Consider the following 16,178-nt stretch of genomic DNA (forward strand, 5'->3'; position numbering starts at 1 on the left):
CCAGTGAAGTTTTTAAAGCTGCGGATGATTTTGACAAGCTCTATGTAGCATGCATGCCTAAACTTTTTTATATTATTATTGCTTAAATGCTGCACATCTGGGGAAAAAACAAAAAAGGTGTTAGTGTTATCTAACACCTTCACCTTACATTCTATCCTCTTTTCCTTTTCAGTTGTAGAAATACTTCTAAATCAGCCTTTGAATTACAGAATTAAAAAATGCAAATACAGGATCTTTTTGCTTTAGACTCCTACTTTCCGATAACTTTCTTGTTCTGCTCGCTGAGCATGAACAATCCTGAGAAAATTCCTTCCTGCAGCTGTATAGTGTTTTTAGGTGTATATTTAGATTGGTCAGAAATAAATAAACCTCCCCCCAAAACCCTGATCTTCCTCTCCAGGGGTGTTTCAGCATTTTTTTTTTTTTGGTTCTATAAATAAAGCTGTATTCTGTATTCTAAAACTAAGGATAGAGTTAGTGGGGTGGAGAGTATTTTACAAAGAAACTAATAGCATTTTGGCTTTGCATGTTTGTGAATTATATTTCCAATTAAAAATGCAGAGCGCTAAATCACATTACAAAGACAAATAGGAAAGTACAACTTCATTGTTGAAAACAATTTCCCTCCTATCAATCTGAGGATTCACGCATCAATATTGTAGATGAACTGTTAATTACAAAATCAATTAAAAAATTATTTCTAAAAACAGTCACGCGTCCCAGCTCTCAGGGGGGCAATTTGGGCAGAAGGTCTCATCTCGCTAGGACCGCGCCAAATCACAAGTCGTCATCCACAAGTAAGCAAAAGCAATCTGGTTTTTCATTTTTCAGCGCGGCTGAGCCCAGCCTGAGATTGATCGTCACATATGGCCCCAGAAAACAAACTGTCAATACCTTGAATGCTGCAGAATTTGAACAAATAGCCGTCCGCCCATTCAAGCCACTCATTGCATCCCATTTAACAGATTTTATTGACAGTTTCCTTCTTGTAATTAAAGGGAAAACTACTGGCCAGCAACCAAGATAAAGTTCAAAGATAGGGTCAAAACAAAAGCAGATGGAGGGGCACGGTGTGACTGTCAATGGAACATAGCATCAGAGAATGTTATTGACACACAGGTATCTAATGATCGGCACGTCATTAAAGAGGGATCTATCGTGAACTTTATGCAAATGCTAGAAGGGACTTAAGACCACAATAAAGCATTAAGGAGACACAAAAGGAAAAACAACAAAGCACAAACGATTTTTACTTATCAGACACTATTCACTGCCTCAGCACTTTTAAATTCAAATGCAGGAGAAAAAAAAAATTGTTTCTGAGATTTTTAACCCCATCTGCACAGGTAATAATTTCTGGAGAAGCACTGCCATAGAAGTAGAGGATCATAAAAGCAGAGGTATTACCATAACAGCAGAGGTAAGGGGCGGCCCTCGTGAGACTAAGTAAGAATTTCCTCCCTCCACCCATATGCTGAATTCCCCCTAGCACATAAATCAGGAGCTGTATTTAAGGAGAACGTATACAGCACACACTTGTGCAGCCATCCTTTCTGCTCATTTTAACTGCGATGATTAGACTTGTCTGGATTATGGAATGGATTTAGGGAAACAACATCTATATTCATTTGAAAGGATCTCTGCCTGTGAAATACTCTCCAAATCATCCAGTGCATTATTCTGGTCTCCCCGAGGAACAGATTCCACAATTACTTCGAACCAGAGAGCTCTTCTTCAGTTTGCACTGCTTTGTTTGTTGCCTTTTAGACTGCGAGGCGCTGTTACCTAAGGCACGATTAGCGCTTGCTTATTCTACACCATGTTTAAAACAAGCATGCAGGAGGCATTATGGAGAGGAGAAGAAGGGACATATGAAAAATGTAGCAGCCATGCTGCCACGCTGCCAACCTGAATTAGCAAGTGCTATAGCTTTGAGGGTGACAAACTCTTCCTTCTCCAGCTTCATGCTCTTGTACTTCTTCACCAGCTGCAGAATGGCGTTGTTCAGGTCGAGGAGGCCCGCCAATTTGGACTGGTCTTCATCCATAATATAATCTTCAGCATATACAAGCTCGTCCTCAAAAGAAAGCGACCGGTATACAACACCCAGAATCAAAATCTCCATCCAGGCGCTCTGCAGAAGGCTCATCTGGTCAGCTAGAGACAAAGTGGAGAATCCTGCACAGGAAAAAAATATGTGGGAAAAATATTAAGCAGGTTTAGATTTGTCAAAATGTTTCTCCTTTTCTTTTTATATAAACTCCACGTTATACAACATGCATCTACCCTCTTATTCTTCCTTCTGCTCCTGTGTCTCCCCTCCTCACTCTAGTACAGGAAAGATAGTAATTTAAAATCAAAGGTTTTCTAAGTAGCACCAAAGGTTAAGAACAAGTACGGATTTGTAGGCTCTTTCTGTAGGAATTATTAATTTGAGGGAGTATTACAGCTACAGTCTGGAGTTTGTAGGATATCGCCCTAGCTCTGAACTATTCAGTCTGAGCTGTAGCACCTGGTACTGTGAGGCTCTGGCCACATTATCGTGAACCGAGGAGGGTAACTGGGGGAGAGGGAAGACTGGACACGTTAATAGAATTAGGGTGACTATCACAAAGCAGCAAAGGGTATTTGAACTTTAGCTGGGATGTAAAGAGAAGTAGCACCTACCCTCTTCAGAAAGGATGCTAAAGGATTCCTCCTGCAATACCTCCTGCCTCTCCTGCACTTATTGAAGCAACAGGATGGCACGCTGAAGTGCCGAGCAAATAGTGGTCACACTATCATTTCTGTGACTGACAGTGAAAATTTAATAAATGTTCCTTAATGAATTTAAGGTTTGCTTCCTTTTTTTCCATCCCCTGCTCTCTGTGCTAATAGGATCACTAGGGGCAAACGTCTCTATTGCCTTACCTTTCCAGGCTCTCGTTTACAGTACCTCTTAATTTATTATATCAAACTGCTAATATCCCAGCCGCACTAGGAGCTGCAGAACAATATGGGAGAGGATGCGATTTCCTGGCCTGCTGGTGAAATGCAGTAGTTTGCCAGTTGGCACCGTCAACCACAAGCACTTAATAAAATCATCAAAGGGGATTAGTCAAGCTTTTCTTGAGGGGTCTTAAGACATGTCTGAGGCTTCCATTTAGTTGTTTATGGAGCTGCTTACATATTCTTTGACATGGTTCTTGCTGTAAGAACATTCTTTTTCTGTTCCATCACACTTAAATGCATTTTTTGTTTGTTCTGAAAGCGAGGAGTTACAATCACATAGGAATACATCATAAACTAGTAAACGTACAAGGCATCTACTCCAGACAAGATTTTCTCTGTAAGCGCTAAGCAACAAAACTCATACAATAAAAAACCACATCCAAACCACCAGGCATCCATAAAAAAAGGAAATATAAAACTTGCTGCACGCTTCCTATCTCTCTCTTTTTCCCTTTCTTATTTGTTTTCATTTTCTCATTCTGTCTTTTGTGTCTTGCGACAGAACTGTAGCTCTCTGCCTCAAAAAAACATCAAAAAACGAGCCAACAACAGGAATCTTTTGAAGAGGTGACAATGGAAAATAATGCATCTGTGATTAAAATAAGTAAGAGGGAAATGGAGAAGAAATAATCATTTGAAAGATTATAAGGAGGATTTCATGATTTCAATTAGCTTCAGCATTTCTGTTCCTTCCCCATCTTTCAAGACCAGTTTTTCTGCAGCAGCAGATGGACAGAGAACGTAGCCTGCAGCACCGTCCTGTGACAGCCCTATTCTCCCTCCCAGACACTGCTGTTAGTAAATAGATTTACACATTCTCCAATCTCCACACATCTTTCTGCCGAATAATTAAAAGCAGGATGATTAGTTTATTGAGTGGAAGGAGGAACTTTTTTATTGAGGTCCATCCACGATTTTATCAGGGCCAGCACTTTTACGGTTGTCATGAGGGTGCAGGCATCCAATTTTTCTTATCTGCCTGATTAATACAAACGCTGTTTCAGGACGCATTAATTAACAGATACAAATCTACGTTCTCATGGAAGGATCAATACAGAGAAGAAAAGAGGCATCAATGTGAATTTAGTGCTGATGATGGAGAAGGCACTCTATTGACATTTACGTGCATAGAAACTTTAAAGTTGCAGTGGAGCCCTTTTGTCCCTGTGATTTACAAATTAACAATTTTTCAGCTATAGCAATGTTTCACACACTTCTGAGGAGTTTAATTAAGCAAAAAGCAATCAAGTCAGTTTTGATTAAAAAAAGTTTAACCTGCAATTTCTCTCTATTTTTTTCCTGAAAACTCCAACTTTCTTCTTTTATTTACTTATTCGCTTTATTACTATTTTTCTGTCCAAATAATGCTACGTTTCAGTAACACTCATTACGTGACAGAGCCAAAGGAAATCGCATAGGCTCTCTTGCATGGGGAAAACGGGATTTTGCTGATAATCTATTGTATTCCAGTTTGAAGCATCTGTGTTCTCGTGCAGTAAACCCACTAACTGTTTCTATAGGAAATGTAAAACAAAATCAACAGAATTTTTTTTTATAAATGAAATAACCATGATTATTTTTTCCTGCACAGAGTACCTTTCTCTTGAAAGGCCGCTCAGTGAGGGCACGTTTTCACTTTGAGAGGCCTCCCTTGCGGAAATGCAGAAGTGCATCCCGCTGTAATTAACCTGCTGTGGTTTGGTTTTGCTTTCCCAGAAAAACGTGGGAGCTCCCAGCATGTCTCTTGCCCAGCACCAAAGCCCTTTCAGGAGACATTCAGTAAATGGCAGTAAAAGCTACAGACTAAAGGGCCATATGTATTTACACGCAGCGATCTCCTTCGCAGTGTTTTGAGGCTGTTATCTTGTGCCCAGCTTGGTTCTGATTCTGCGATACTTAGTCACACCAGCCCCTCGCGTGACTGTGCCCTGCACCATGTGGATATTTCTATTTCTCAGTGGAACTGTTTGAAAAGAAAGTCACCGAATCCTACGTGGACACGTTGGCAGCTCTGTGGACCCGGGCTGGCCTCCGGAGGGACGACTCGGCGCTGTGCGGAGCGCGAGGTCGCAGGCCATGGCGGCCCGGCACTGCCACACCGCGCGGCTCCTTAGGCCTCACCCTCCCGCACGTCACGGTTTTCAATGTACAGCGGCAAAATGGATTTTTAAAACACAACGTTGTGCACCTTTCCCCCTGCCTCTTGGCGTGTACCACTTTGTACGCGCTGGTGACGACTTTGATCTGCCTTCCTCTCCCTCCCCAAGTCAGGGCCATTTAATGTGTCTGGGGCGTCCGCTAGCAGAGTGACTCGGCACCTTGACCTGCAGTTCAGTAGCGTGTTTATCTGCAGCACGGCGCTCCAAATACAGCACATGACAGGCTGCAGCCGCGTCATCTGGAAGGATTGAAGGGCTTCTCAAGAGTCAGGTACCCCTGAGGTAATAGGCTTGAAGGAAGCATGTTTTGTGCCAACCCTCCTACCATCCCCTGCTAGACGCTCGTGCGCTTGACAACGATGCCATGGGCGCTTGTCAAGGGTTTTTTTTTCTTTTTTTGCCAAGCAAACTGATGCACTTTGCAGTCAACTTACAAAAAAGGCTAAGCATTTGAAAGTGTGAAGGGCAAAAAATATCTGACGGCTAGTCTTCAAAAATACACTTTCATTTCAGAAAGCATAAATGTTTATTTCCTGAGCTGAGTGTTGACAGAAATAGGCTGCAGTGCAGGCATATGAATTTAACCCCTGGTAGGCACTGCTTTCAGTGCCGTCTGCGTGTGGCTGAGTGCAAGCGCTGTAAATCTACAGGGTGTCTCGTAATATCAGTTAACAATGGCATTGATTTGCTGGTTAACGATTTTCTTCCCTTTTTTTCTATTTTTTTTTTCTTCCTCTCTTTCGCCTCCTTTCAGAGACTGGAGTGTTTCTTTGGCTAAAAATAGATACTTTTCCACAAACAGCATATCGCACTCAAATTGTAATTATGCCGTAATGACTCACTGAGATCACTGAGTGTGGATGGAGAAAAGGTTGATTGAGCAACTGAACATATGCTTGATTTTTCCCTTTCACATACCAGTAAACCCAAGGCTCAAAGGAAGCAGGAATAAATAGGTAAAAAGGCCTTAACATTTTTATGATAGGAACAATCACGAGCGAGCGAGCCCCTCCGGTCTGCAGCGTCTCTGAGATGGGGCTGTTTACACCACACGGCTTTCCAAGCCCCAGCACACCCAGCACTTGCTCTCCGTTTCACGCTGCACACAGCTCCATGCTAAGCGGGCTAAATCTTTTATATTCCTGCAGACCCTTTCCTCTACTTCATTAAGATGGACTTCATGGACACTAACTCACTAGGGGCTGGAGGGAAGCAGCTGCAGATGGTCAAGTGCCAAAGTAAGATCTGTGGCTTACACAGAGCGCTCCGAGAAGTATTTGACAAAAAAAGATAGTGGCTGGAGTTATCCCTGCTATTATTTCCAGCCTTAAACTGAATGCGATGCCTAAATCAGATTACTCTGCCTTGAATCCCAGCTAATTTCGCTTTGCAGTGAAGGAACGTTATGCCTCTCTATTATGTGCTTAGAAATCAGACGATTTGATCAAACCAGCTATAAAAATAACTGGCAAATCGGGGAGTTGCTGGAGTTTTCTGATAATCACCTCCCATTTATTTCACCAGTTGTTTTTGTGATTGCTAGTTTTACAAGCAGAATATTCCTCTTGCTTGCCCTGGTTTGTACTTCAAATATCTTCATTTACATTTTTTATAATCAAAGGCATGCTCAAAAATGTCATGTTCACTAGTGTGTTGCAGATTCAATGTATTTACACAGTTGAAATATCAGAGCAGGATTTTTAAATTATTTACACTTAATTTTGATAGATTAACTTCCTTCTAAATGTTTTATGGCTACTGATGTTTCCAGTGCAATTTTCTTATTTCAAAATGATGTATATTCACCACTGTGTGAAAGAACAAACTGATATTTCAAGCCTTGCTTTTTTTTTTCACTTTTCTTTCAGCCCAGAACACTTCATTTAATGAGCGTGTGGCACGATAGCGAAACGAGAGAAAACGGGCCCGACGCTTACGCCGCTGGCACAGAGGTGAACGCAAAGAAGGTTCATTCCAAAGTCCGAATCCGGCCAAGGGCACTTTCTGAATTCCAGCTGGGACATTGCTGCCCGCTCCCTTCCTGGAAGGCATCAGCACTGGCCCAGATTCCTCCTACAACTTTAGGCAGCTTCCAGGCATGTAAACAAAGGCCAGAGAAACCTCAGCAGAGAAATTTCAGCTAGGGGTACCTAGAGTTTCCTAGGCACGATCAGACTATTTGGTGAAGGAAACCTTTGGAGTTCTGACTTCCACATGCAGCTATCCTCTTCCTTCTGCAAAAATTCAAGGACATTACTCAATTTTTTAGGGTACATCTAAGGGCTGAATGTCCCTCATAAATCTAAACTACGAAATTGTTTTTATTACTCCCAGGCGAAATAGATTTAATTGCATTTTAAACCACTTTGTATTATAAAAATACGAAGATCCATGTCAGCTGTTACGAAAACTAGGTAACAGGAGGAGAGTGCTCCCACTAATCACTAACCATATTTCACTGATTATGGATGAAATCTGGTTCTTCGTGGGAGCTGAAACAGAAGTGGATACAACTCATTTTGCCATTTTTTTTTTCAGTTTTGCTTTTTTTTCATACCCATTCGCTCATGGAGACCTCCAGGATGGCCTGTGGCCAAAGGCTAATAATTGCACGGGATGACACAGGAAGGTGGAATCTAATCACAGCTGAAGATTTTAATGTGACAGGGGTCAAATAATGAAACGAAAAGCACAAATATTTGCCCAAACTTGTAAATCACAGGTCAAGTATCAAAGCACAGACTGGAACAGGCTAAAAATATAGCCAAAAGCTGCTTAGTTTGTACCGCTTGCGGGATTCAGCTTCCAAGCTATTTAGGATTGACGCAGCACCATTAAAAATTAGGTGCAGGGATTAGGTTCAAGCCCCAACTTCCCCGAGGTGCAGAGGGAGCCCCCGCCTTGTGCCTGCGATGCTCTGCCCGCATCCCGGAGCTGCGTCCACCCGGGAGCCGCCCGCACTCCGGCACCAAGCCGGGACACCTTCCGCCAGCTCCGTGCGCTTCCTTGCTTTTGCATTTCAATATGTTTATGTTTCTGTCCCTGGCTGTCCACATTCTTATAAAATATAGATGTTTTTTCATATTTTGCAACGCAGAAGAAATGCTGAGGATAAGCACTTTTTGACTAACACCCACCAGCCGGACAGGAGACGCCACGCGGAGCGCGAGGAAACGCGAGGCTTTTATCGTGGCGCTACTTCCATCTCCCTCAAACAACAGCAGATAGATGGCACGGCAATAAAAATGCATCCCCCCTGCACGTCCCTCGCCATCCATTAGGAACAATGGGGTCTCTCCAGGCAAATACTCGCTTGTCAGAAGTATTTGCAACACTGGATTCATTCGGCAAGACTAAGTGAGTGAGGTTCGCAGCAATTTAAAAGCAGCAAATTAGACATTTACAAACAGGGACTACATTGCTTGTCTAGCGTGACCTTTCGCTCAGGCTATACAAAAAGGTGTTAATGTAATTTAAATGCCAGTTAGAAGTATTTCAGTTTTGCCTTTTACCCTGTGCCCGAGCTTGCATGATAACCATAAACAGGAACAATTTAAGCCTGTCATTTCTTCACAATAATGCATAGTAACTTAATACAGTTTGAACTGATTTCAGTAAATCCGTTCTTTTTCTATCCTTCTAACCAAGCAAATAATTTTAGCCAGCTACTTTTAAACTTGTTGCTATTTTTACCTAAAAGCACAAGTTCTTGCAAGCTTTTCCTTTAGGAACAGCAGTGGGAAGGAGCTGGACGCTGTCACAGGGTAAGCAGGTCTCTGAGTTCACACAACCACTTCCATTCGCTAACACTCTGCAGCGAAACGTTAAAGATGAAAGAACTGGTGAATCACTCTCACTTCAGCACAGGTCTTCCTAAGACCTCCATGTATGGAAACCCTTATCACGGGGTTTCTGGAAGCAGATGAAGTATGGTATTCTTTATTTCCACTAATTTTCGTTTCATGCTTTATTATTCCAGTATTCACTCAGAAAAAGAAAAAATGCAAGACGTCAGCTTCAAATAGATTAATGCTTGGTTTTCCCTTTGAGCTAGGTTTACCACCGGAATTCACAGAGGTAAAAACAGCATTAGTCCAGATTCATACCAACCTTACATTAAAAAAGAGTTAGGCAAACACTTATATTTAGATTTATCACTAGATGGACTGAGAACAAAGGAAAATATTGAATAAGTAGAAGACTGTTCTTTTTTTTTCCATTTGCTAGACTCTCGGCACATAGAGGCCCTGATGTGTTACCTGTAGGGAGGTTTTTAATTTTAAAATCTGCTCAATGGAAAAATGTTGAAATTCAGAAGAACACTCTAACATGGCTCACTGGTAGATCCCAGGTAGATCTCCTTAAGGAGAGCAATATGAAAGAGCAATATGAACTTACAGATTTCTAAGGGCGACTTTTTAAGTAAACTGCATGTGATTTTCTTGTTTAAGGTTATGCTTGCAGATCTTAAACTTGTGACTGTTAAAGGGGCGTAATTGCAGGGTTTTTGGCAGGGGGAGGTTACTTTCTAACTGCAGAAAGCAGAGGCAGACAGACCTGGCAGTGTGCTCCTATCACCATCTTAGTACCCACATTTGAAAGTCTATGTGGGGGCACAATTTGCCTTTCTAAAATCCTTAACACACTCTGAGGCAACCCCTGATTTTTTTCTTTTTTTTTTCTTTTTTTTTTTTTGCAAGGGGGAAATGGAGCGGGATTATTTTATGACTCCCATTGTTTTCTTGGGGCAATTCTATATAAGAAAGGACAAACTCTGCAGCATAATGCAGTATTTTTCATGCTGATCGTATACAGTTTTTTCTTCAGTCTGTTGTAGCTGGAGGTATCTGAACATGGGTACACTAAGGCTAGATTTGTGGGTTAAGTGTTCAAAAACCCTATGTTCTGTCCTTAGCAAAATGCTCACAGATGCAGAACACCAGGTCCCATGGAAGAGGGCTGAATCCCTCCCAAAATGCAATCCAGGGAACAGCTGCACCTTTCCACTTGCTCAGGAGAGTCATTGCCCTATGCACACAGAGTGCAAAGCCTTCACTAGAGCTTGCCAGGAGCTCAGCCAGCCCAAGTTAAACTTTGCTCTTATACATAATTAAAAACTCCCCCAATAATATTTGTGTGACAACAGGAGCAGCCTCGTGGCACTCATAATGAGAATAGCTCTGGCAGCGCCACTAAGAATATATCAGTTCTGCAAAAGGGCGTTTTGTTATAAAAACACACAAAAAACAGTGATGGAATTGTGCACCCTTGTTGGAGCAGGTACTAGGGATCTGTACGGTGAGCAAACGCTTTGAGCACCTGGAGCAGAGCGAGGCTGGTGAGAGCCAATGCTTGAAAAGGAACTGCTTCTGCTGGCCAATGACTCAATAAAAATGAAAGAGAGGCTCTCTCTGCCCCCTTCTTTTTTATATTTATTCTTTACGAAATTAAAAAAACAGGAACATGGGTTCGAGAGGGGAAGCTACCCCAACAAATAACAACCACTAAAAAGTTAGTCAAATGCCACTCGCTTCAATCCTTGCATGCCTCAGTGTCCAAATGGTTTCAAACACCCCCTGTGAACATCAAAGCAACTCAGAGCTCAAGGCTCTTCAGCCCGCTGTACGTGCTGGCTCCTCGGGCAGGTTTGCTGGGGAGCGCCAGGGCGCTGCTGTTTTCCTCTGTTTCCCCAGGGGATCCTCCCGCCGTGTCCTCCTCGAGAGCGGCTGCAATCCCTGCTCCCTCCGCCTCTCCAGCAGGCCAAGTCAACTTCCCAGGAATTCCCCGATCATGTTAATAATGTAGCTCCAGTGCTGGAATGCATTAGCACACACCGAGATGCTGCTGCTTACGAATGCAATCAAGGCGCCTTCGTTAACCCTCTGCGCGCTGACGTTGCTCAAATCACTCGCGCCGCATCTTAGGGCTGCACCATTTCGGGTCAGCCCTCAAGCAGATAAATGACACCTCCCTGCTACCCCTTTGTGCACATTTTCCTTCTTCTCCCCAATTTCTAATACTTTCCTCCTGGCTTGCTGATTTTCTTACTGTGTTCCAGATGCCAAAAGGATTCCAATGATGTATGTGTCCTGCCTGCTTTGGGGGAAGACGGTCACAAGTAGACACGTAATTTCCCACTTGAACCTGAATTTTTTTAGTTTACCTAGCTGAGCACATATGTATCATTAAGATCCTCTCCGGAGGCGGTGTCTTAAGTTTACAACAGTCCATAACAGAAAAAAAAAAAAAAAAAAGAGGGGAAAAAGAAAAAAAGAAAGCTGCCTGATTCTAATACACCTAATTAGCCATCGGCAGACTCTTAATTGCATACATTAGGATGATTCCATAGTGGAGATTAATTCTAAATATACCCAAGCAGCTGGTTAAGATGCCATGGATTACAGTGTGGACTGTACTTTTCCACTTAATTAGATATCAAAATTAAGCAGCAACAAGCATTTTGACATAACGGGGATCAAGCCGCCGCTTGGCATCCCAGAGCTGCACTAAAGTGACCGCTAAACAGAGCCGCACAGATGGAGAGATATTAAATGCCGCACTGGAAAGTAATTTCAAATAATAAAATATCAATATTTACATTTTAATTACCCCTACTGAGAGCCGCTCTGTCATTTTCACTATTGCCGACGCAGCAAGGGGTAGTGGAATGACATTGCGGCTCTGACTGCAATGACTATTTTGTTTCCATTAAAGAATGACAAGTGTTTTAGAGGCAGTGACACCCAGTGTGTGAACAAGAATGACAGCAGATCAGAAAATTCCTATTAAGGGAATAAATGACTCAACAAGAGAATTTACTCCACGCAGCCAGCTCCTCCTTGAAGCACATAATGCTTTCTAAATTTTCTGCCGAAAGTTTATTATTAGAGGTGCCTAGGGGAAACCCTTAGCATCTCATAAAATATTTAGAACGGCAGGACCTCACATGATGACCGGTCAATTTAAAAACAATAATACTCTCTGCTCAACCTATCTAAGAGCTAGGTAAAAAGTTGGTGTGAATCAAAATAGTTTGACAGGAGAAAAAAAAAAAAACAAGGCAACTAATGGCCTGCAGTGAGAAGCAGATTTCTCCCTGCCAGACCATCTCAGGAAAGTTTTGACTGCGCATGGAGCATGCCAGGGGTATTTTTTTCTGTCTTTTCATTAGTTTTATTACCATTGGCACAGTGAGCATTGCGCACCCCATCTGGATCACAGTTTACTGGCCTTCCGTGTCACAGGCAGACACTGAGCACAACAGGTTATGGGCCCACGTGTGGGTTCCTGCCTCTGTACTGTATATTACTTACACGCACATAAACACTTTTTCTTTTGCCTTTCAGTATGTATATCAGAAGCCGCTCAGATATTCTTGCAGCACCTTATGAATCTAATTACTTTTATTAGGTTTGAGGCCACTGTCACAAAAAATACAATATTACATCTGGCACGTGGCACTCACAACGAAGAAAAGGAAGGAAGAGAAATAGGAAAACGGGTTTTAGGAAGAGGCTTCCTTGGGGACGGCTGAAGTACAGAGATCTTGAAAGAATTTCAATGGCCTCAGACAGGAGGAAGTGCACATGCAAAAACGCACGGCAGTGACCCTCCTACGGCATGGCATGCACTTCCTTGGTAATATGCAGGACTCGACTTTGATAAATGACCCAAATGGCTAGGCTGGGAACAAGGGAAAAAAAAATTCAAAAAGCACATTTTTACAGAACAGAAAAGGGGCATCTTTATGGTGGTGACTATTTCGGGAGTTTTAGAACCAGGTTTGGCATTAAGGATTCGCAGTAAAGTATGATAATGTTACTCTGCCATTAGTTGCTTAACTAGTTGATCTTCTTTTTCTTGCCTTTTTTATTCCCCCACCTTTTTTTTTTAAGTACCCAGGAAGTACTTCGCAAGCATCCCTAATGCTTTTAGGACAAGACACTTCCCCATTTCTCACCCACTAGCACCTTTTAATTTCTGAAAGAGCCACGGTTGAAAATCTTAATTAATTGTTCCATACTGCTTCAGGATCATTATGCAATGTAATAAAGGCCGTGTAATTATGAAATTTTACAGCCATTACCAAGGCTGATGGCTCGTATTTCATCCTCAGCTGGACCCAATGGCTTTTAGCCACTCAGCTCCCCTTTGATGAACTACAGACAGATCTATCAGGCCCAAACAATATCCAGGCAAGGCGGCTATAATAGCTACCTACAGATGAAGCCATAGATAAAGATAAACTATAAATCTACACACAAATGCAGGCACATTGCCTCAGGATGACAGAGGAGAGAGGATGAGGCACTTGGGAAAGCTGGCGGCTCGCAGGAAGGCAACCTTCTCTCTCTCTCTCTTTCTCCCTCACTGCCTTTATTCAATTTGGACTTTGTTTGAGTTCTTAAGGATGTTAAGCCCTGTTGGAAACCTCTCTATTTCTAAAGAGAATTACATATTTTTGATGAATACACATTTTTTTTTTCTATGGGAAGCAAGGAATTACCTTATCTATCTATTATATTTCACAAAGGGGATTTACATGGGCAAATCAACTTTTCCTCTAAATGAAACAGAAAAAAGTCAACAAGTTTGTAATTTATGCTTTTAAAAGTCAATGCACTTCCTCTGCTTCGGAGACTGAAAAAGCAGAACATACCTGATTTTTAAATGCATTATCCTGACCAGTCGCACCAGGTTGAACGTAGATTTTAGGCTTTTGCTAGAGGCTGCACTGGAGCTGTGATTTCCTGCAGCAGTGTCCTACATTACTCGCAGTTTGAAAATGAAAAGAGGTCTCAAAATTCAGTGCAACTTACAGCAACAAGGGGATCATGCATGATCTTGGTACCTACTTCAGCAAATGCACTTTATGGGGGTAACCCAAAGCAGAAGAACAAAGATGTTCTTCGCCCTTGTTTAACATAATCTCTAAGCATAGGGATTTAGAAAAGGTTTTCCTGAGGCTTCTGCCTACTGCAGAGATAATGTCCCTCGCTCTGAGGCTGATCCTGCAGAAGGCACCTGAATATATGTCAGTGACCTAGCATGTAGTTCCAGGTTTCCTAAAAACGCAAGTCTGTGAGTTTTGGCTGCTTTTCCTAAGAGTTGTTTGCAGCCTACTCCTACAATTAAAGCTTAGACTAGATAAGCTTCGAGAGATGTGCCCTAGGCAAAGAATTTCAAAACCACAGCAGCTGAGGCTTCACTGTGGAGCTGCTACTGTAGGAAGGGGTTGGGAACAACCGCAGTGCAGAAATGTGTGTCATATATGCAAGAGCAGCAAGGCATGCACATGTGCTTGCATATGCCTGTATGCCTGTCTAAACAAACCCAGAATATCCCAAAAGGTACTGAAATGCGAGGATTCAGAAAGCTACTGACATAGGAGATCACCTCCTATTTAAACTGTATTCTTCTTTTATTAAAGCTGTGTTATTAAATATAAAATACTGACCTGTTGAAGGACAAAATAATAATGTAATGCAATCAGGTCACAAGTATTTCCCGAAACAGGGAAGACAGTCACAAAGGGTCACTGGTCAACGAAGCTGCAATGGGAGCTAGGCAAGGGGATGTGTGATACAGGCTTTTTCCAGCATAAATTTGGGAGGTGCTTGATATACGGACTTCTAAGGGCCAGCAGCTGCTCCAACATTCTTTATTGAACCTGCACGCATGGAAGCTGCTCACGGTACAGGGTGTGAACTGATCTATTCCTTGTACTGTCTTTGGAAGCATCATAAACACTCTTAATAGAAAAAGAAAGAAAAGAAACACTGGAAGTTTAAGCATACACAAGAGAGTAGAGCAACGAGGATACTAGGCTCTACGGACACTCCCGGATTTTGACACCCGGACAGCACCACACATGGCCCTCTTAGGCTACAGTAAGTGACCTGAATTCAGGGAAGACATTAGCTTAAGCATGGACTACATAAAACTGAGAAGGTTAGATGCACACAAAAGAACCCTGGCAAACCTTTTCCCTCCTCCACTTCCCATCCAGCTGACTTGCACTTAGTCAAATCAGCATCAGTTCCATGGATGAGCTCTGTTGCTCTACTCCTTTTTATCCTCCCACCCAATCACTCACATCACCAGGATGAAAAGCAAATACAAATGTACTCAGCGGGAGCATTTTTCAGAGAGAAAACTTCAACTAAGAAGTAAATGCAAAGATGCTGTTATTTTTATTTCAATCAGAAGCAGTAAACCAATGACTCTGTATATCAGCTTAGTAATAATAATGATTATCATCATAATAATGTGAGAAAACACATACATACCGCTCTATATTTTTATTTCATAAAAGGACTGCATGAATTTTTACGCACCTTGGTAAATGTCCAGTCAGAGGATTCATATCACTATTCCATAATGTGAGATTGCAGCTATAATTTTTAATAAAGTATAACAAAGAAATATCTGATGGTCAGAAAATTAGGCAGTTAATTTGCAGTTTTCTGCAAACTGCCTTGAAGCAGAACTGGCTCAAGCACAGTCAAACAAAGTTTATTTTTGTCAAGTAAGGATTATTGCAAATTAAAGAGTATCAGCATTTTATAATTCGATCTGTAAAAGACTTTCAGTATTGATCTTAAAATATTTTATTTTTTCAACTGACTTTTTTTCCACTTAGTTACATGTAGATCACACATCAGGATGAAGTGTTTTGAAGAAATCTGTTTTAGAGAACATGCACAGGAAGGCTTTTGCTAAGTCTCTAAAAAACTAATTGGCTTTACTCTGACATAAAGACATTAGCATAAGTGCAGGCCAAAACCAGCAAGCAAAGGGGGTATATTTGTATGCTTGCTCTGTTAAGATTTACCAAACGGCGCACAAATCTGTAGCTGTTATAATGTATGCCATGTTTTACACTGATTTTCTACACTTGGCATTCCCTAGCTGAATTGTTTCTAAAGCCTACAGTGATTTTTTTTTCTACAGCAAATCAGCAGTTTTTCAAGAGGTCTCTGTGCAACCCAGGAGTATGACATTTACTAATGTGTTGAGATTCAGGGA

The 16,178-nt window shown here is 41.8% G+C and overlaps 1 protein-coding gene across 3 annotated transcripts in view; it reads right to left on the reverse strand.

Moving 5' to 3' along the window:
* ESRRG (estrogen related receptor gamma) overlaps positions 1-16,178 on the reverse strand; it is a 363,399-nt gene that overhangs the window by 11,660 nt on the left and 335,561 nt on the right. For all 3 annotated transcript variants that reach the window (XM_088532075.1, XM_088532066.1, XM_088532058.1), the window contains exon 6: positions 1,909-2,178. In XM_088532075.1, the coding sequence (XP_088388201.1) occupies positions 1,909-2,178 (270 nt within the window). The remainder of the gene's footprint in view (positions 1-1,908; positions 2,179-16,178) is intronic.

This window comes from Tinamus guttatus, unplaced genomic scaffold (assembly GCF_059628265.1).
Source record: "Tinamus guttatus ecotype Peru unplaced genomic scaffold, ASM5962826v1 Tinamus_guttatus_pri_ptg000033l, whole genome shotgun sequence".
Lineage (NCBI taxonomy): Eukaryota > Metazoa > Chordata > Aves > Tinamiformes > Tinamidae > Tinamus > Tinamus guttatus.